This window comes from Aedes aegypti, chromosome 1 (genome assembly GCF_002204515.2).
Source record: "Aedes aegypti strain LVP_AGWG chromosome 1, AaegL5.0 Primary Assembly, whole genome shotgun sequence".
NCBI classification, from domain to species: domain Eukaryota; kingdom Metazoa; phylum Arthropoda; class Insecta; order Diptera; family Culicidae; genus Aedes; species Aedes aegypti.
Window position 1 is genome coordinate 268770288 of NC_035107.1, and position 22806 is coordinate 268793093.

At 36.4% G+C, this 22806-nt stretch overlaps 1 protein-coding gene across 1 annotated transcript in view; it reads right to left on the minus strand.

Moving 5' to 3' along the window:
* Positions 1-14332: 14332 nt before the first annotated feature.
* The window catches only part of LOC5573336 (alkyldihydroxyacetonephosphate synthase), a 60329-nt gene continuing 51855 nt past the window's right edge, over positions 14333-22806 (minus strand). The window contains exon 5 of the mRNA XM_021837778.1: positions 14333-14919. Within this exon, the coding sequence (XP_021693470.1) occupies positions 14521-14919 (399 nt within the window). The 3' untranslated portion in view covers positions 14333-14520. The remainder of the gene's footprint in view (positions 14920-22806) is intronic.

The following is a 22806-nucleotide window of genomic DNA, read 5'->3' on the forward strand; positions in this document are numbered from 1 at the left end:
AGGGTGCACTTTTACTGTGGTTTCCTGCGAGACAACCAGACAAACAACGGTTAGCACTTGTGGAAAAGTTTGTGTTCAATTTGAACAACCTAAATGTTCGAGTCCGCACCCCCTAGCTGCATATTATGATATTTATAGAGAGCGATACGTGAGAGATTCCCACATTTTTTTCAGGATTCAATCCCTGACCTTAAGTCATTCCTAATGAAAACTAACGGTACCGTAACTGTTGGGTGGATGAGAGTTTAATTTTTTGGATTTTTTTTTTTTTTGAATTTTGAATCTGTTGAGGGAAATCTTATATTTCCCCGTTGGAAAACGATTTACAGGGCTTTAACTTAGTGGAAAAGGTGGACAAACTCATTCTTAATGTTCTACAACTGCTTGTTTTTCATAATATTCCAATGCTTTCAGAAAAATTGAGAACCGGCCGGTAAGAATTCTAGATTGAGATCTGCATACTAATGGTGGTAAGCTCCATCGAAGTTAATACGCCAATCGCGTATTATCCTCGATTTTACGCCATTGGCGTATTAACTTCGATGGATCTTACCACCATAAGTTAGTTGAGGTTAGTTTCGTTGGCGCTCCTGCCCGGGACGCCCTGACCGGGATCTCAGTCAGTCTGAGCGTGGATCTGATTTGACGTTTCCTAATAAGCATCCCAATGCAGGGGTGGGATCCACAACTACCACAATGTATACCCATAGGGTTGAAAAATTTGTGCCGCATCTCGAATTATTTTTCAAAATGTGGTGAGTATCCTTGTTTTCGAAAATTTGTAAGAAAATCAGGAGTGCATTTACCGTTTTGACTCATATTCCGAACACTTAAGGCCAACAGTGACTTCAAATGCATCTGATAGGCACAAATTAGATGATGTTTGTGAAAATGTTTATTTCTTCATAAAGTCTAACTGGTAGCTGTTGGGTTTGCTGATAAAATTGTATATGTCAACTTGTTTAGTATTGTTTTTACTTAAAAGTATAGAACAACATTTTGATTCAAATTCCGAACAGCACAAATAAATAATATTCAAATGGATAATTTCGCAATTAAATTCATCTGAGCTAGTTCTACTGGTCTCGAACTAGAGAATCATCACTACTCCCGAGGTATCAAATAGAGTGGAAGACGTTTAAATTGAATTGCAATCGATTGCCATTTCCTGGTAATTTGATGATATAGTTCAGCGAAATATTTTAACCAAATCGTCCTACAAAAACCAAGTGTTCGCCGAACACTGTTCGGAATATATTTTCAAATCGTAATAACATTTTTGTTTTTCAATATTTTTGCACCATTTTTTCACAAGTTCTCAAAAAACTCTTCTAGTTTAGAAATCCGTGTCGATATGAAATATTGGTGATCTGGTTTCAAAGATATTTCGATGTACCTTGGGGGACCGACATTTTCCATATAAAATGTCTTTGGCGGCCATTTTGTTTTTGATCAGTTTATCCAAAAAATAAAATGTAGGCTATAAAATGCCAGGTAATAAGGAGCTTCTCTGGAAAAATCATACAAATTGGTTCAGTATTCTTGGAGATATCTACAAATTACGATATAATGTTTTTTGAAATTCCGTCGTTGGGGGTGACAATGGGTCAAAAAGGGATATGTGCGATTTATTTTTTGAATAACTATCGCAATTTAACTCCAATAAACTTCAAATTTGGTGTGTATGTACTCTGATGGTACATTAACAACTGTTCAAAAAATTAAAGACACATATTTATTCACAGCGGCACCACAAGTGAATGAAAAATGACCCAATCTCACCCCATAGAGGGGGTGACATTGGGTCACTGTAATTGAAATAACTTGTTTTTGAGAATATGATTTCAAAACCATTCACAACTGAAAAATATTGATAAAAAACGATGCAAACAAGACAAAAAGATAAGGTACCGTGGGGTAAGTGGATACAGAAAAATCAATAGTCAACTTCATTATTAAATACCGCTTACGTGAATAATGCAATTCAAACTTTTTTCTATGGATAACAAATGAGGGACTTATATACTCGAAATCGTCATTTATTTAGATTTTTCTGATTTTTATGTATTTGAAAATTTGCACCAAATGATCCACTTACCCCACCATGGTGGGGTAAGTGGATCACCACTAAAAAAAATCTATTCTCAAAACATATATGGTGTTCTTGTTATTAGTGCTTGTAATGTTATGTTTTGAAACTTCAAAAATTGAAAAGTGTCTTTATTGTATCAAAAAATAATTAAAAATATTTATACATTAGTTCACACTAATTTGAAAAAAAAAACAAAACATAAAAGCTACAATTATTTGGAGAAAGCTCTTCTATATAATCACATTAGTTATACTGAAGTATTGTAGGATTATTCCTAACGATGTTTTCGAAAAACACTCGTAGTTTAAAAGTATTAGTTACATTTATTTTTGTTTAACAAACTGAAATCTTCTTTTTCTATTTATGCATTTATTTGTATCATCTGTCTAGAACAATTTATATGATCAAATAAGGTACGATAATATGTTTTCAATTGGAAAATTTATATATTTTGCTCTTTTGCAACTCAGCTGTAATAAACCACGAAAAGTTTTGTTTGAATTTTGCAATATTCATTCTTTTATATTTTCTCATACCAGAAAGATTAAAATAAATTTTAGGTGGATTAATTCAAATTTTCTATAGTCAATTAGACAAATTTATGCTAGTCATGAGAAAAAGTAAAAACAAAACAATATCTGCGAGTATTCAAACTAATTCAAATTATCGTAAGCAGCCTGCCAATAAATGATAATAATACTTGATCCACTTACCCCACCCCATTAAATAGTGGGGGTAAGTGTACCATATCCAATATATCTGTATTTATTTATAAAAATCACATATTTTTCATTAAGATTCATTCAATTAGAACTGAAATGTTCACCATGCGTTGAAAAAACTAGTAGAATTTGATTTAAGGCAGAGATACAATGGATTTTTGATTGACGAAAACAATTTTGAAATTAAATGATTTTTGCAGCCAACAAGTTTGCTTGTATTAGTGTACGTGTAGTACCAGTTTTGCATCAGTATCAGTGTGGACGTAGGAACATAACATGATGCGCAGCAATGGTGCGAAAACATTCATCATATTCAAGTATTTATGCTCAATATGGACAAATGATCCACTTACCCCACTGATACACTTCCCCCACTGTACCTTATCTAAGATGTTTCACAAGTATGATAAACCCACTTAAGGGGCCCAGATAGCCGTAGCGGTAAACGCGCAGCTATTCAGCATGACCATGCTGAGGGTCGTGGGTTCGAATCCCACTGGTCGAGGATCTTTTCGTAAAGGAAATTTTCTCGATTCCCAGGGCATAGAGTATCTTCGTACCTGCCACACGATGTACACATGCAAAAATGGTCAATCGGCAAAGAAAGCTCTCAGTTAATAACTGTGGAAGTGCTCATAAGAACACTAATCTGAGAAGCAGGCTTTGTCCCAGTTGGGACGTAACGCCAGAAAGAAGAAGAAGAATAAACCCACTTAAAAGAAAAATTATACAGAAAATTGAAGAGCTATGAGAAAAAATATGTAAACCCAACATTTATCGTCAAGTTTACATAAATTTTCTTGGTTTTTCCCTCAAATTGTCTTCAAAGTCTCATCCCCATTGCTATAAAGCCCATTCAGTTTCCCCAAAGGTGTACTGAAACAGTGATTATTTTAAACCTTCGCAAATAGTTAAATTTCGGTGCGACATTCCACGATCAATAAATTTCAGGCAGAAGTTGACGTCATAATCCCAGTATTTCAGCGATCCAACTCATTTGTACTTCCGTGAGATGTTTCTATTATATGAAAACACTGATAAATAATCAAATTTCGAAAAAACACCCCTATGATAGAAATTTCCGTGAGATGTTTCTATTATATGAAAACACTGATAAATAATCAAATTTAGAAAAAACACCCCTATGATAGAAATTTACGATGTTGCTGCGCACGAAACACAGTTGCTGGTTTGTGAAGTTGTCAAATTGTTATTCAATGCACGGAATACTCAAGTAGACTTGTTTGATGTTTCAGAGATACTGTATATAGAAAGAATAAACACATCTTAATGAAAAAAGAGAACACCCGGCACCGTAAAATGTCAAAAAAATGGACTTAGAATTTCATTTACTATCGTTCTTGCTTGACCCAATGTCACCCCTATTTTCAATGTTTTAGACATCGTACCGAAAAAAAATATTTTTTTGTGGGAAAATCAAACAGATTTCGAAAAATACCTGTGATGTGTAATGAAAAGACTTTCAAAATTCTACTAATACAACGATAGAGGCTAGAGTACATGCGTGATACTTTGTACAGGAGAAATTTAATGCTGTAAATTTCATCTAGTTTCAATATGCAAGTTAATTGATGTAGTAAACAAAAACTACTATTTCTAAAAATGTATATCGTTATGAATTATGTGTAATAATATGTTCCCTAACATATGAATTATTAATTTTAGTAATATCAGCGTTATTAGCTGAAATATTTCACAAAACATATTTTTCTGTTTTGACCCAATCTCACCCCCTAGACCCATTGTCACCCCCATCGACGGTTTTTAAGATTTTTATTTGACCAGCGTGGTTACAGAAACCTAAATGGTCATTACTTAAAGACGGCTGCACCAAATTGCTTCATTTTTTCACAACATACTCTCATCAATGTATTGTTCCGAAGAGTGAATATTCGAATACGATTAAAATTATGTAGCCTGAGAAATTAACGGCGGGTTCTAGTTACGGGTCGGTCCCCCAAGGAATTTTGGAATATCTTCAAAACCAGATGACAAATGATCAATATCGACACAGATACTCAAACTAGAAGAGCTTGTGAAAAAATGGTGCAAAAATATTGAAAAACAAAAAAGTTATAACGATTTGAATTTGAATTTTGCGGTAAAAACAGGTCCGTCACACTCGGGCTCAGATTGGGTACCACTTCTAGTACTGCATTTCGTCCCTCGGTAGTGCAAAAGGTACCCAAGTTTGACAGATCGCAGTACACTTTTTACGGCATTCTAGATTACCTTATGAGCCATAAAATTTTGGGCAACTGCAAGGGACATGGAGGTCTTGAATTTGTCTTTGGTAAAAATGAAGCTGCCGGTAGAGGGGTTAATATACATTGAAAATGATTGTCTTAAGAAGAAAAATACAAAAACTGGGGGTTAGATCTGACGGAAATGGTCTCCGTATCTTGATATCGAGGTAGAGAACGATAGTAAAAGATGGTTTTCATGGCTAACTCTATGGTCTCTTGCACTGGTTTTGTGTTATGTAACTCGATACCTCCCTAACTCGATGATCCCTGCAATATCGAGTTATGGAGAGTTGACTGTATAGGCCTATACGTTTACTGAAAAACACTCGGTAAACTCTTGGAACGGGTTATCCCAGGGGACTGACACGACTGTCATCCTGCATACATTTCGGCTCTTCCTCACATCGTTTTGGTACTTCGCGTTTTGGTACCCACTTTCTGGTCGGTTTACCCTAACATTGCTCCTGATGTTCGAGTATACGGCTCATACGCTGATATTGCTAGATTCTGGCAATTAAACAAATCGCATTAAATCGTCGTAATTTAATACGCTTTTCATTTGTTCATCATTTTGTTCATTGTTTTACGCATCAGCGAGGTATCATTGATGTCGCCTACCCATAAAAACTTTGTTTTGTCCATCCCAAAATACAGTGAAACCTCCATGAGTCGATATTAAAGGGACCATCGACTCGTGGAAATATCGAGTCATGGAACAGCAATCCTTTAGAAAGCTGTTGGAAGGGACCATCATAGTAACCATCGTGAAATTTTGTTTCCAGTATGGTTCAATGAGTCGATATCGAGTCATGGAACATCGACTCATGGAGGGATCACTGTAATCGAAACAAGAACACTGGACGCCATGTTGAATTGATGTTGGGTTGGTAATTATAGGCTCTTGCCACTCCCCTGGGTTATCCTGAACAGGGTGATGAAATGCACAGAGAGCGAGAACGCACTATCAGGAAGGCAGTTTGGGTCCCGGAAAGGAAGGTCGACGGTGGACGCAATTCGAACGGTGCTGGAATTAGCTGAGAAAGCATTGAAACGAAAACGTAGAGAGGATCGTTACTGTGCCGTGGTCACGATAGATGTGAAGAACTCGTTCAACAGTGCTAGCTGGGAAGCCATTGTCACAGCGCTGCACACTACTTGTGCCAGATTTCGAAGAGCTACTTCCAAAATCGAGAAGGCGGCGAAGGCGATCACAAAAATTATACCCAACATAGGTGGTCCTAGAAGCGGTAAGAGGCGTCTTCTGGCTGGCGTTTCAACATCGCTACTAAGATACGGTGCGCCAGCCTGCGGCGCGGCGCTACAGACCAAGCAGAACCGGGAGAAGTTGATGAGCATATTCCGAGTATTTGAGTATGAAGCACGATCAAAGCAAGCAAAGAAAAACATCCCATCTGTTGCGGTCCACGATCGTCATTGTATCGCAAGGTGTATAAGTCTGATAAATGGAAGCAGCGAGCGAGAGCCCCAATGAGAGAGCGATGATAAAATCCATTTTTCTCGCTTGTTTACCGTTGGGGATAGGGGTTTTTCATTACTGGCACGATAAACAATCCACGAACTTCCAATAGCAATAGTGTCCCCCATGCTTGGAGCATGTTTAGAGGGGTTTTATCATGCACTACTATCCCCCCAATCTGATCAAAGTTGTAGCAGTATACGATAAACAGTCTCTCATAATGTGCAGCATGTTATGATAGCTTCAGAGAGCGATACGTGAGAGATTCTCTCAATTGTCTTAGGATTCCCTGGTGGCTGGCTAACCTCCAAGAAAGGAAGGTGGACCCACAGGCTCATCCCGAATCTACCAACGTGGGTGAACAGGAAGCACGGAGAAGTGAACTTCCACCTGACACAGTTCCTGTCAGGTCACGGCTGCTTTAAGCAGTATCTGTATCGATTCGGCCATGTGTCTTAACCATTTTGTCTTGAGTGTATGGAGATTGAAGAAACGTCAGAACATGTTGTCTTCGACTATCCGAGGTTAAACATAGTACGAAACACGGTGGCGAATGCTTTTGGTGAGTATTTTAGCGTAGAAGGTGTGGTACCCGGAATGATAAGCAATCCCGATCTTTCGAATACGATGTCCAACATGGTGATGCAAATAACGTCTGGCTTACAGTGCAACTGACAAGCAGAGCAGCGAAACGAGACGCAGAGAGCAACGCTTGACGTCAGGTCGTAGGAGCGCTGATGAACCGGAAGCCAACCTGTGGGCTTCGTAGCCGTGCGGTTAGTGTCACCAAGGCATTTAGCCGCATCGTGCCTAGGAGTGTGGGTTCGATTCCCGCCTCAGGCCGAAAAACTTTTCGACAGGAATGCATGCTAGTCCGGTGTCTAGTGTGGTGCTTCCTTCAAAGGAAAAATAGCCCACTGGAAGCATTAACGTGTAATTTCTTTTTAAAAGAAAAAAACATCCCACCGAAATCGTCGGACTGACCTCGGCAATCGACAAGTCAGACTGACAGACAGACTGTTGAAGAGAGAAGACCATCGTGCGCGTTAGAAATAGGTTAGATCCTCCGTTGGGGACTAGACCAAGTAGAACGAGCTTAACGTAGTATCGGTAATAAGTCGTCGAGGCGCCTGCATACCGGAAGTCACCCTCCAACCGGAATTGCAGAATCGACCCTGACACTTGACTGACTACCATCCAGTCGGAGTAGGCTAGATCCTCAACCGGGGACTAGCTGAGTAGATCGCGAAACAGCACCGGCAAAAGTCATCGGGTCGCCTGTGAATCAGAAGCTTCCTTCCACTGGAATCGCAGGATCAACCTTGGTATCTGCCAGGATAGCATCGGTTCGGAAGATCTTCCGCCGTAGGGTAAATCTTCGCCGGAGTAGGATAGATCCACCATCGGGGGCTATTCTGAGTAGTACGAGCGTATCACCGGCTTGAGTCGTCGGAGCGCCAGTGAACCGGAAGCCATCCTCCAACCGGAATCGCTGGGCCGACTTTGGCGTGGCGTTTCAGAAAATAAATATTCCTCCGTCGGCGTACTCTCCATCGAAGTAGGCTAGCTTCATCGTCGAGAACTACGCCGAGTAGTATCGATCACTACGTTCCTCCGGCTTCGGGTCGTCGGGGCGCTAGCGAACTGGAAGTTATCCCTCAACCTGAATCGCGAGACCGACCTTGGCATCCAACCGGTCCGCCCGTAGAGCAGGACGAGCGGAGTAAAGGAGTCAAGCGCACCAACAAACACAGTAGCATCTATCAAAAAAAGTTTCGCTTGGCCCAGGCGTGTGGCCGGCCCCAAAATGTGAGTGACGTTTAAAGAATTGCGAATCGATCAAGAGGTGACGAAAAAGCGTAGAGGTATCAACAAGCCCTCAGCTCCCTGAAGTAATACCATGACGTACAGTATCGGACATATAAAATGCACCAAAGCCGTTTTCCCATACAAAATGGTCAACTTCAGAGAGCTATATCTCCGCCGTTTCTCAACCGATTCTTTCCATGTTTTCTGTGACGAACTACAAATTTCCTCAATTTTTAAAAACTATTGTAAAAGTTGTGTGAAAACTATTGATTCAAAAGTTACAGATAGGTTGAATTTTGACATAAAAAATGCACCAAGACACAAAGTGATGTAGCAGAAAAACTACGCGTCATAGCATGGGGCGGTCCATTAATTACGTAAGACAATTTTGGCGGTTTTTCGACCACCCCCCCCCCTCCCCCCATGGTAAGATTTTTTGTATGAAAATTACAAATAATTTGTATGGCGCGTAAGAAATCTAAAATCCCCCCTCCCCCCATAACCCCTTACGTAATTAATGGACCGCCCCCATCTTGGTGTCTTCAGCGCATTTGTTCATTGCGTGATAAGGACAAACGCGCTGAAGACACCGAAAGGATACGATATATAGTTTGTCTGATACATTACTTTTCGTCTTGGTGCATTTTTTATGTCAAAATTCAACCTATCTGTAACTTTTAAACCAATAGTTTACACACAACTCTTTCAATAGTTATCAAAAATTGAGGTAATTCGTAGTTCGTCACAGCAAAAATGAGAAAAATCGGTTGAAAAACAGCGGAGATATAGCTCTCTGAAGTTGACCATTTTGTATGGGGAAACGCCTTTGGTGCATTTTATATGTCCGATACTGTACCCAGACAACCTAAATGTAAGTACAACGAAATCACCTGGAGGCTTTGTATGTGCACCATTTCACTTATAAGATGTCGCGAAAAGGCCCTCTACGAACAAAAGTGGAGGCGATATACGTGCATATATTATGTGATGAATGATAGCATACAATGTGATTGTATAAATTTTCTATTAAACTAACCTGTGATCTTATGCGACTTAACTTATGATAACAAATGTTGATTTGACAGCTGCTATGGATTGATTCGACTTACTTTGTACGAGTGTACGGGACGAAACAAAATGTACAAATTAATTCAGAAAAAAGCGTTTTATGCGAGGAAACTCATCAATCTGACGATTTCATCCACCGTGTTTTGCGGGCTTGATGTGATTTGCATGAATAAACGAGTTATGACGTGAACTTTTTTGCGACTTCTGGTTGTCTGGGTAGTTTTAGGGGGACATTGGACTTGTAGCTCAAGCCAAAAAAAGATGGCGTGGCACAGAGTTGATTTCCATTTTTGTTCTCTGTTATCACACTCAGGCCGTGTATCCGTAATAGACCGTTGAGTAACAGACCGTAATAGATCGTGGAGTGAATACCACAGAGCCTGAATCCAATGATAGCTGGGTTAGCTGAAAGTTTCTAGCTTTTCTAGAAGTGCGAAAATTCCATTAAAATAAAAAAAACAGCCTATTATATCTAAACACATATTGATGTCTTTGGTCCACAATCAATGCCTTTGCCCTACTATGTCAAACTTGATTGCGATAATTCGATAATTGTTTAAATGCTACAGGGCATGATGGTTGATGGAATGCAGTATTTTGGTTTACATTGTGATACAAGACACCGAGGAATCCTTGGCATTTTCTTCATCAAGGGATCTTTCATTAAGTACGTCATGTTCGTAGATAGTTGTTAGTTGATAGAGTTGTAAATATCCGAACTCTACGTAATTCACAGTATTGCTTGTAAAAAAAATGCACCAAAGCTGTTTCCCATACAAACAGTCTAGTTCAGATAGTTTTTTTAATTTCTTTATTAGTATCATTCCAAACATTACATTCATTTCTTATATCTAGGTGTTCTGTGTTATTAGACAACACTATTATCCTAATTTGGTAAAACAAATTTAAGATTTTACTAACATTTTGTTAACAACATATTACATTTCATTTGCCGTAGCAGTTCAGATTTTTTACAGGTGAGTTGATTTCACCTATGAGCGTGCGATATTTGATGAACGACCCCTAACGGAATTTTATGGCACTGGGTTGGCGAAGCATTCCATCAGTGTCCTTGCAGTACAATGTACAACAAGATGGTACTTATCAACCATGCACACGTGTGGCATTGAAACAATTATAACATGATTTCGATCAATTTAACCTAGCAATCCAACTTCTATTTTTGATCCATGTAAACTAGTTTTTTTATATGGAATATTGTCTGTTTTGAAGCTAGATTGATTGATGCTACATTTGCATACTTCTTTTTCTCCTTGGCATTACGTCCTCACTGGGACAGAACCTGTTTCTCAGCTTAGTGTTGAGCACTTCCACAGTTATTAATTGAGAGGTTTATTTGCCAAAGTTGCTATTTTTGCATTCGTTTATCGTGTGACAGGAACTCTATGCCCAGGTAAGTCAAGGAAATTTCAATTACGAAAAGATCCTGGACCAACCGGCAATCGAACTCAGACACCTTCAGCATGGCTTTGCTTTGTAGCCGCGGACTCTAACCACTCGGCTGAAGAAGGCCCATACATTATCATCAATAATATGAATTCATTTGTAGGCACTGCGAACTGCCATGTCGTATTTTGTTATTTGGCGACAGTTTTATGGCTATCTGTAGAAACTTATGGTAGATCCTGCTCTTCAAACAGATAAAGTATTTTCACGGTCGATAATACACTGAAACAAGCTAGTTTGGCTTAGACATGCTTTATATTTTTTCAGCGCAAGGCAGTTTAGCAAGAAAACGAGCGCAGCACGTTTTACAGTAAAGGAACGTATTTCTGTTCATGAAATAATACAAACGTAAATATTCGAGTCAATGTAATAAGGTAAAAATAAAAAACGATATGAAAACCGGTTTCTATCGCAAATCGGTTCTACGTTAACATTTGTATTCCTATGAAATACAAGTTTCTATGTGGATTTTCAAGCGCAGCGAGTCCGTCGAAGGTCACAAGCTTGTCTAACATTGTCATATGAAATGTTAGAATGGTGAAAGTATTTGCAAAGGTGGCGTGTTTATAATACAGTACCTGTTCGATTTTGACAACAAATCCAAAAAATGTCATGTTTATTTTTTAGTAACACTTTTATAACAGTTATTATGATTTATCTATTGTCAAAAAGGCCAATCAACCGCCTCAAAAAGGCCCACAGGAACATTGAAAAAGGATTGGCAGTTGACTCAAGATCCATTATTTGTACTTATATTTTCGTGGTCCCGAAATATAATTTATTGAGTAATGAATACTAAATTAGACTAATTACAATATATGTGTAGATTCAACCACAAGATAAAAAAAAACAAATAACAAAAAAATATGTTGCCAAAATCGAACGGGCATTGTTTACCGGACACCTATGCAGCAAAATACATTATTAAAAAAAACTATTGATCATGCGATCTTGGGGCCCATTTATGATAAATAATAACATTTTTGTAGCTTACAGACATAAACTTATAAATATATACATGATTTTGACATTGAATTTTGATGATGTATTGTAGTACAAATTTTATAAATCCCACAACCCCCCCCCCCCCCACCCAATACCGGACATAATCTGAAATTGACTTCATACATCTGAAATTGACGTCATACATTCTTTTCTTCTCCCGCTATTTCTTATGCAGCGCAAATAGTGACCAAACTATTTGCGCTGCATAGGAACAGCGGGAGAATGAAAGAGAGAACTAGTGGTACGCATCAATGATCTGCGCCACCTGAGTAAAATCCATCATATTAGTAGAATTGAGCTCAACAAGCTGCTACAACGCACAGTGATCGCACTCCATACAAATGCTGGCCAAAAGTACAATTCTCACTCAAAAAGTTTAAAACCGCCGATTATTTTATATAAACTGATTTTTGAAAGCAATTGATAGAAATGGTCGCTGAAACTAAAAATTGGTATTTTCGGTACATATGGCAGAAAATTGAAAATTGCATATTTATTTAATTAAATCTAAAATAACCGTATCCATGACAAAATTTATTAAAATGTAATTGTTTGCATGCCAATTTGAAGTTGAATACCGTGGGCAAACTTTTGGTAGATTCTGAATCTATTCGGCAGCTAATGATGGTGCATCAGGATTATAAGATCATTATATAATGGTCTGATTCGCAGAATAACCAATAAATAAATTGTCTTATATTAATGCAAAAAAGCGCAAATGAAGCCACAGTGTATCGATTACTATGGAATATTTACCACACATTGAGGGGTAAATGAAGATTATAGAGCGTTTCCTACATATCTTACACTAGATTGGAAAAATTGCTTCATATTTGAAGGAGCTCTATGTTATATGCTTTTTAACTCTTCTTCTACCAAGGGGGTTAAAACTTACGCCACGACCCCTTTGTCTGTAACTCAAAATTCAAAGCGATGACATATAGTTTTTTCGACGTGAAATTGATTGTGAAAGTTAAGTGAACTTGTTTGGGTATACAAATTAATGTAAGATAACACTCAAAATTTATTTTACCTTTTTGTGTGGTTTTCTCGGTAAAATTAATTTTGAGTGTTATCGGAAATTCATTTTTTACTCAAACATGTTCGCTTGACTTTCACAATCAATTTCATGTCGAAAAAACTATATGTCACGCATTGAATTTTTAGTTACAGGCAAACGGATCCAAAAACTAAGCGTTTTCCTAGTATTTTAGGTAAAAGGAATTCTGAGTGTTATCGGAAATTTCAATTTCTGCTCAAACATGTTCACTTGACTTTTACAAGTAAATTCATGCCGAAAAAACTGCACGTCATAGCCTTCAATTTTGATTTACAGACAAAAAAAAACTCAGGAAATACGTTTTTGTGTGGTTTTCTGGGTAAAATAAATTTTGAGTGTTATCGTAAACTCATTTTTTTACTTAAACATGTTCACTTGACTTTCACAATCAATTTCACGTCGAAAAAACTATATGTCATCGCTTTGAATTTAGAGTTACAGGTAAAGGGATCCAAAAAATAGGGTTTTTCGTAATATTTTGAGTGAAAGAAATTTTGAGTGTTTGGCATGGTATGATTGTTATGCTGTATCACAAACAATTTTATAGATTAATTAACCCTTTTTTAGGGATTGCGAACTGTTACGTCTTATTTTGCTGTTTTACGACAGTTTTATGGCGCCGAGTAAAATTTGATAATACCATCAGTGCACCAGTATCCGCTCATGCCCCTATTTCCGCTCACTAGTGTAAAAATTGATTTTTCGTGTCAAAAAAAAAAACAACTTTTTTCGCACGGATATATTCTAGCAATATTAAAAACTTTCAAATGAAGTCGTCTGACATTATTTTCAATTGATAAAATAATTCTTTATATTGAAAACACAATACCTCGTGAGCGGTTATTGGGTTACTAGGTATTTTTGTGTGTTCCAATAACCGCTCATGCAAAAAATCATACAAAATTTTAAAGAAATGTAGATTTTTGTATACTGCCTTTTTTATTGCAGTAGTAGCTATGGTTTGGGCACAAAAAATATCAGGATGAATAACGAAATTCGAAATGATGCATTTTTTAGTAAGTTCGTGACGAAAACTGTTTACCGTGAGCGGAAAGAGGAACACTTAGTTGCAGTTACAAATGCTATTTTTTCAATTTCTTTTTTTTTTGCTGACGATGACCTATAGTTGGAGCTACAGTGTGACATAAAAATAGTTCTGATCGACTCAATAGTTATTTTATAATAAACGTTTAAACACATGGCTTCCCTTAAATGAGCGGAATCTGGTGCACTGATGGTACCTAGATTCATCTCACGAAGTTACACTAAGCATATGGAATGCAATTAAAAGACTTAAATACGGCTTATTTAAATATTTATTGGCTTCCTGGCTTGTCATCACTGTCTTAGTAAAACCTCGTCTCCTCCTGCAAACAATAACTTTATTGTTCTGAGCATACTGAGCCACTGGGTAACATAAATTAGCTACACATAGAAATTACAATAACTGGAATGTCTGTAATCACACCAAAATGCAACTTATATGATCCATTTCGTATAAAATTATCCTAAAATAAATTCACATTGAACAGAACGCAAAATCTCCTTTTCCTCTACAGCTTCGACACCAAATTTCCCTGCTCTGACCCGTCCTGATGCTGCTCGCCATGATGCCCGGTCTGCAGCTCCGGCAAGAAGTTCCCAACGGCGAAGATGTTCTTGGGGTCCAGTTCCTGCTTGGTGGCCCGATACAAACTGACACCGACTTCCGATACGGTTTTCGGGTACCACCGGGCCCGGATCTTCCCCACGCCGTGATGATGCGAAATGGACCCACCGGAGGAAAGGATTTCATCGCGAGCGTGGTTCTCTATGGTTTCATAGATGATGACCGGATCCGGAAAACCGGTGTGGTTAAACCCAAAGTAGAAGTACACACAGGCACCGGCATCGTATGATTGCGTCACCCGGCAGGACACGAGGTAGTGTTTGATGTTGTATTTGGCACATTCCTGAAAAGAGAGAAGATATATAAGAGATCATATTTGTAAGATTTTTTATTTTTTTTATTTCTTCATTAGTATCATTTTAAACATTACATTCATTTCTTATATCTAGGTGTTCTGTCATCCTATTTACACTCACAATTTACTTAACCTAACTTAACCTTAACATATAACGCATTAATCGTGGCAATAGAACGATTTTTGCCTGAAATTATTAGTTATTTTATTTGACATTTGTTCCAATGCTTCAACATGGGATATTTTATGTAACTCATTGGTACTATACCCGGGAGGAAGCTTAAAAATCATTTTCAAATTTTATTTTGAATTCTCTACAGAGCTTTCTTCCTGGTATTACAACAGCTAGTCCATATTGGTACAGCACACACCATGGCTGGCCTGAAAATTTGTTTGAATATCAAAAGCTTGTTCTTAAGACAAAGTTTTGATTTTATGCTAATAAGGGGATAGAGACATTTTACATATTTGTTACATTTGGCTTGAATGCTCTCAATGTGATTTTTGAAAGTTAAATTCTTATATAGCATGAGCCCTAGATACTTAATTTCATCTGTCCAATTTTTTGGAAGCCCTCTCATCGTAACAACATGTCTACTTGAAGGTTTTAAATAAAGAGCTTTTGGTTTATGGGGGAATATTATTAGTTGAGTTTTGGAGGCATTAGGAGAAATCTTCCATTTTTGCAAGTATGAAGAAAAAATATCCAAACTTTTTTGCAATCGACTACAGATGACACGCAGGCTTCGTCCTTTGGCGGAAAGGCCTGTGTCATCCAAACAAGGATTTTTGACATCTCTGAGGTAACTAAGGGGCGATCCATTAATTACGTAAGACAATTTTCGGAGTTTTTCAACCCCCCCTCCCCCCATGGTAAGATTTTTTGTATAAAAATCAAAAATAAATTGTTTGGCGCGTAAGAAATCTCAAACCCCCCCTTCCCACCATAAACCCTTACGTGATTAATGGACAGCCCCTAAGGTATGTCAGATGTGAAAATATTGTATAATATTGGTCCCAAAATGCTGCGTTGAGGAACACTAGCTCTTACAGGAAGTCTTTCAGACCTGGAGTTCTTATAATTAACCTGAAGTGTAAGATTTGACAGATAACTTTAAATTGTTGTAACAATATATGTTGGAAAATTAAAGTTTTGAATTTAACAATCAAGCCTTCATGCCATACACTGTCGAATGCTTTTTCTATGTCTAGAAGAGCAAGACCAGTTGAATAGCCTTCAGTTTTGTTGGAACGGATCAAATTTGTTTCACTAAAAGTTGATAAGTGGTCGACTGTCCAAGGCAGAATTGAATTTTCGTTGATGTGGGCCATCATTCTGTTCAAATTGACCTTTTCAAAAAGTTTACTGATGGAGGAAAGCAAACTGATTGGACGATAGCTAGAAGCTTCTGCAGGATCTATGTCTGGTTTCAATATTGGAACAACCTTAGCATTTTTCCATTTGTCAGGAAAATATGCAAACTGAAAACATTTGTTAAATATATGATCTAAGAATGATTAGCTACTTTCGCCGGGAGCTTTCATATTTTTGTTTTTTTTTAAATAATAGTTCTCACTTTTTCCAAATCAGTCTCCCAGGAATTTTTGATTACGTTCTCTTGATTAAGAATATTTTTGAAGTCCTGAGTAACTTGATTTTCTATTGGACTAGTAAGTCCTAAATTTAAATTTTGCATCGTCTATAATCACGGATTCAAATTTTACTTCACATTTTGGAATTGCAATGCTCCTGGCTTCAACAATGGAATTTGTTAAAATTTCAAGAGTATTGTAAATATCAAGTTTTGTTTGTAAAGAAATGTTAACATCAATATATGAATCAATATATATTTCATATATATTCCAGTCGGCTCGAAAATAATTGAAAGTGAAGCTGATAGGATTGAAAATCGCTTCATGGGATATTTGAAATGTAACAGGGACATGATCAGAATCAAATTTGCATGAGTAATTAATTGGTTACAAAGATTACTCTAGTCAGTTAAGACCAAGTCAATCGAAGATGGATTTCTAGAAGAGGAAAAACATGTAGGGCTATCAGGGTATTGAATTGAAAAATATCCTGAAGAGCACTCATCAAATACAATTCTGCCGTTGGAATTACTTTGAAAATTATTCCATGACCGGTGTTTGGCATTAAAGTCACCAATGACAAAAAAATTTGACTTATTACGAGTCAATTTTTGCAAGTCAGTTTGGAGCAAATTAACTTGCTGTCCAGAGCATTGGAAAGGCAAATAGGCAGCTATGAAAGTATATTTACTAAGCTGTGTTTCAACAGAAACACCTAAAGATTCAAAAACTTTAGTTTCAAATGACGTAAACAGTTGATGTTTTATACGCCTATGAATGATGATTGCAACTCCCCCACATGCCCCATCAAGTCGGTCATTACGATAAATAAAAAAGTTAGGATCTCTTTTGAGTTTAGATCCAGGTTTTAAATACGTTTCAGTAATAACTGCTATATGAACGTTATTAGCTGTAAGAAAATTATACAGCTCGCCCTCTTCGCCATTCAGAGAACGAGCATTCTAATTTAAAATATTTAAATAATTATTTGGATCCATTAGAAAACGTAATCCAATAACAATTTGATTTATAAATTTTACACCTACTTGGACTGCTTCAGTCATAGTGGTGGCTTTGAACGTTGCATCAATCATTAGATTCAATTGTTCAGTTAGAAAATTAAAATCAGAGGCAGACATATCACTTGAAGTGGGTACATTTGATGATTTTCCATCAGAATTTTCGGTAGACGAAGAGGCGGAGTAGAATTCGTTCACTAAAATAAGCCGTTTTGCCCATCTCTAGTTTTTTTTTTTTTCCATTTGATTTGAAACAAGTGGAATGGGTACTCATAGTACGAATAGGGGAGGAGTTCAAATTACCTACTACGATATCGGCAAAGGATTTTCCGTGGGTAGATACATTCGAAATTAAAAGATTCGAACGGCTACCCGACGGATTAAAATTTGTTTGTGAATGAGCATGATTATGATCTTCCTGATGGTTATGATTCCTAATCAAGCGATCGTTAACTGAAAAATGAGCATTGTTCGATACTCTACCAGGCAAATTCCGGAAACGACCGTTATCGTAATGGATATTATCTTTCATCTGCCTGGCACGAGCCTCGACGACTCGCCTACGCGAAGGGCAATCCCAAAAATTAGACTTATGATTGCCCCCACAATTGGCGCATATGAACTTATTGATATCTTCCTTCACTGGCCAGACGGCCTTAGCGTGAGAAGAACCACCGCAAATCATGCATTTAACATCCATGCGGCAATTTTTTGTACCATGATCCCACTTTTGGCACCAACGGCACTGAGTGGGGTTCTGGTCATTTCCTCCAGGTTCTGGAAATGTTCCCACGGACATTTTAACGGACATCAAATATAAGTCTAGCTTTTTCTAAAGCTTTAATTTTATTCAGATCTTTTTTGTTAAAGTGAACTAAATAATATTCTTGAGAAAGCCCTTTCCGAACAATGCCAGATTGGGTATTCTTTTTCATAATGATTTTTAGGACTAGGGAAAAACCAAGTAAATGATTTATTCCATTTTTGGATCTCTTCAGGTGACTTATAATCACTTGAGAGACCTTTCAAGACGAATTTTAACAAACGTTCAGTATTGTCGTCATAAGTAAAAAAAATTGTGCTTCTTCCCTGCAAGATGTTTGAGAAGAAGTTCGCGATCTTTAAGAGTATCCGGCAAAACGTGAAAGTCTCCTTTCTTTTGAGAGGAAACCGTGATTCACCTAATGTAGTTCAAGGTTTCCTGCCTAAATCCCTCAAATTCGGAACATCTGAACACGATGGGCGACACTAGACCTATTCATATTTTCAATGTCAAATGTCTGGAAACTCCCCAGTCAACCAATACTTCGATTTTTCATTGCGAAATGAACTTCTGGCTAAAATTTCATTCAATTTAGTATAAATTTAGTCATTGGCGTAGCTAAGATTTTTTTCTGGAGGGGGCCTAGGGGGGTCCTAGCAAATACTTGTTTTATAGAAGTAATGTCACGAAAATTTCGTAGTTTTAATGGATTTGTATTGATTTTATTTATAAGTTATATTCGTTATATTCGTGATACATCAGTGGTATTCGTAAATTTTGTTTTTCGCTACGGAAAAGATCCATTCTTTTTGTCAGTCAAAAATCCTTCAAGAATTGTAGAAAAATAACCATGTGCTTTGAAGAGATTCCTCTGGGAATTACTACGGGAATTTCTTCATAAATTATGTTCGTACTTTTCAGTGGATTCTTCAAGAACTCCTTTACCAATTTTAGCTGAGTTCATCCCTGGGATTCCCACGAAAAATCATTCCCAGACTTTTCGATCTCACCAGGAAATTTTTCGAAGAATCTCTATCGAATTGTTTAAAAATCTCTTGAAGAATTCCACCTGAGAATGCTTTAGTAAATCATTTTATCATTTATTTTGGAAGGTCTTAGACGTATTAATTATATATTCATTCCAATTGTTTATTTAAAGTATCCTCCAGTTGTTTGTAAAAAAAAGGTTTGGGCATTCCAAAAATTTTGTTTGAATAATTCGCAGCAAAAATTCTCTAGACTTCCTGCAAAAAAAAAAAAAAAAATTCTACCAGATGTTACTCTAAGGATTCCCCTTAATATTCCACAAGAATTTTATGAGCAATTTAAAATAATTCAATTGGGAACATATTTTGCACGTTTTCTCAAAAAAGTTCTATCAGCAGATCTATCTACATTATTCTTTCACAGATAATGTTTCTTTAGATTTCTCTAAAGTCAATGAGCAACACCCCGCATTCCTTCAAAACACTCTCGAAAAAATGGTTAAAGAATTCTATCAGTCTAGCGGATTACGTTCAACTGATTTTCTGAGTAATTTGATCAGGGATTTCTTAGAGAATTATATTATTGTTTCCCTAAGATTCTCCCGAAAAATGTACCAGAAATTTATCTAAGTATTTTTGATTGATTTGGGGGCATTTCTTGAAGAAATTTTTCTTAGATTAAATAAGATTTTACAATTTATTCTTAACATATTTCTCAAAAAGTTCCATCAAGTATTCTTTCAGCTTCTAGAAATAACTGCATTTTTTCGGAATGATAATCGCAGGATTCTTCCATAAATAACATTTGAAAATTTATCCCCGCTCAATTTTTTGGTGCAAAACTACTCTATTCCTATCAATATTTTTGGGGATTGCTTTGATTCGTAGAGGAATCACTCCATATTAGTTTTCTAGAGAAATACATACAAAATAAGGTTTGAAAGAACTTTGTTGGAATTTTTTTTTAATAATTGCGCCTTTAATATCATTTGGAAAAATTTACAAAAATAGTCCGTCATAAAATTCAAGAATAAAACCGTAGAATGAAACATGTTCACAATGTACCTCACAGAAAAGCTTGAGTGGTCCATGATAGATTTACTCTTAACATGTTTGTTCTTTTTACTTCGTCTTTTGAAATAGAAAATGATTCGTGTTAAAATGGATGAAATTTTTACAGGAACTATTATTAAATAAAATCTTAGAACATATGTTGTATATACTCCGAAATTTCATGATACTATGGTGAGTATATTGATGTGGAATGAACCCATTTTTCCTACTTTTAAAAATTCCAAACAAATTTTTTCGATGAATTTATTATTGATAAGTATGTAGTACTGTAGAATATTAACACGAAAATATTTCAGGAATTTTTAAGGACATTATCGAAGATATGTTGTGGTAAAATTCGTAATGTAAGATTTTAATGAATTGAAATCTTAGTGGAAACTTTTGCATTACTTTGAAAATTTGTTGAGGGATTCCTGATGGACTTTTAAAAATCATATGCATAAGAATTCTGCTTTTTTAAAACTACCTTTTTTTAGATTCTCTAAATTGTTGCTTTTTGGAGTATGGAAAGATTTTTGTAAGAAATTCCTTAAATGTTGAAGCAGGTAGAACAATATATGAACAATGGTGCAATGAAAGATAATTTATAATCTTTTCTCTAGAGGTATATTATAGGTTAGTTAAAATTTCTTTAATTAATTTACAAATAAAACAAATTTCTCATGAAGTTCCGTCAGAATCATTTTTAGAATTCATCTTTGAAATATATCCATCCTTGACTTCTGGATCTTCAGAATCATCTTTGAAATATATCCATTCTTGACTTCTGGATCTCTAGAATTCTGCCAGAAAGCCTTTAGAAATTCCGCACTCGTATCGCACAAAAATTCAAACCAAGAATATGGATTCTGACAATAATTGGTCGGTTTTTAAACAGACTGGATCAAGTATTTTTAAATGATTTCTGAAAAACTTACTTCAAGCATTTGGAGTACCGTAAAACGGGGTAACTTTGATAATGCGGGTAACTTTGATAGTGCGAGACCCACAACATACTAAACGATTTAACAAAGTTTCTGTTAATAAGTTAAGCAAAACGAATGCAAATGTCAAGAGTATCAGTATGACACTTCATGTCACAGCTGTTTTCGTTGGAATCAAGTACATTTGAAGATTTTTATGCAAATATTAAAAATTTGTAAGATTTTCACATTTCTGAAACGCTTACAAAAAATCAGTTCTACGATCACTATTTGATGAAGTCATAATGAGTTCGTCACTTATTCTTGACAGCCTAGTTATAGTAGAACATGAATTCGGTCTCAGCGAAAATCATTTTTGCAAACTGGGGTCATTTTTGTAATCTAAGTAAGAAATTTCCATATAGTGTTAAACGCCTAGATGTATGCAACGCCCTATAAATGTTCCGTAATTCATTCAATTTTGTTCGATTTGTACTCCATTATCAAAGTTACCCCAAAACAGAAAACCGACTTTCGATTATATGAAAAATTATATATCCATTAAGAATAAATCTTTTGGAAATCTGGCAACTGCAATCGATAGCTAGGATGCCAGTACTTGTTTTAAAAATACAAATTATAATTCTTGGAAACAGCATGCATAAATATTCAAGTTTTCTTCGAAAAAACTATCAAAGGTACCCCGTTTTACGGTAACAAATATTTACCTATGTTGGAACTTGTCAATTTAATAACACATCTGTGTCAAAATCGTACAAAAAAAAATTAAATTTTATAAAATCGTTAACTCATCTTTAGAAGGCCAAAATATCATCTAATCCGGTCTGCCTGAACACCGACCAATTGGTGAAATTATTTCTAATGCTTCTAATGCTAAGGAAGATCAATACAAATTTCTTTATGAATATCTTAATGAATCATTTCCCTCTTGCCAGTTATTTTGCTACATGTTTCTCTACAGATTACTTCACCACTATTGAGGAATTTGATTATACTAAAATTCTACCAAGAATATCGAAAGATTTTTTAAATTTTACTAAAAACCTGTTGGTAATTGATCAAATTAATTGATAAATTTATTCATGCGAAAAAAACTTAAAAAATTGAATCAAAGAAGGAATTTATTGTTGGATTTTGTTACATTTATTCACGCCAGTTTAAATTTTTGCCATCCATCTGAATAAAACTTGGCCATACCGAAGCTCCTTGAAAGTTAAGCCTTATTTTTCAACAAGAATTTCTACTATGTCTTCTTCTTCTTCTTTCTGGCGTTACGTCCCCACTGGGACAGAGCCTGCTTCTCAGCTTAGTGTTCTTACGAGCACTTCCACAGTTATTAACTGAGAGCTTACTATGCCATGACCATTTTTGCATGCGTATATCGTGTGGCAGGTACGAAGATACTCTATGCCCTGGGAAGTCGAGAAAATTTCCAACCCGAAAAGATCCTCGACCGGTGGGATTCGAACCCACGACCCTCAGCTTGGTCTTGCTGAATAGCTGCGCGTTTACCGCTA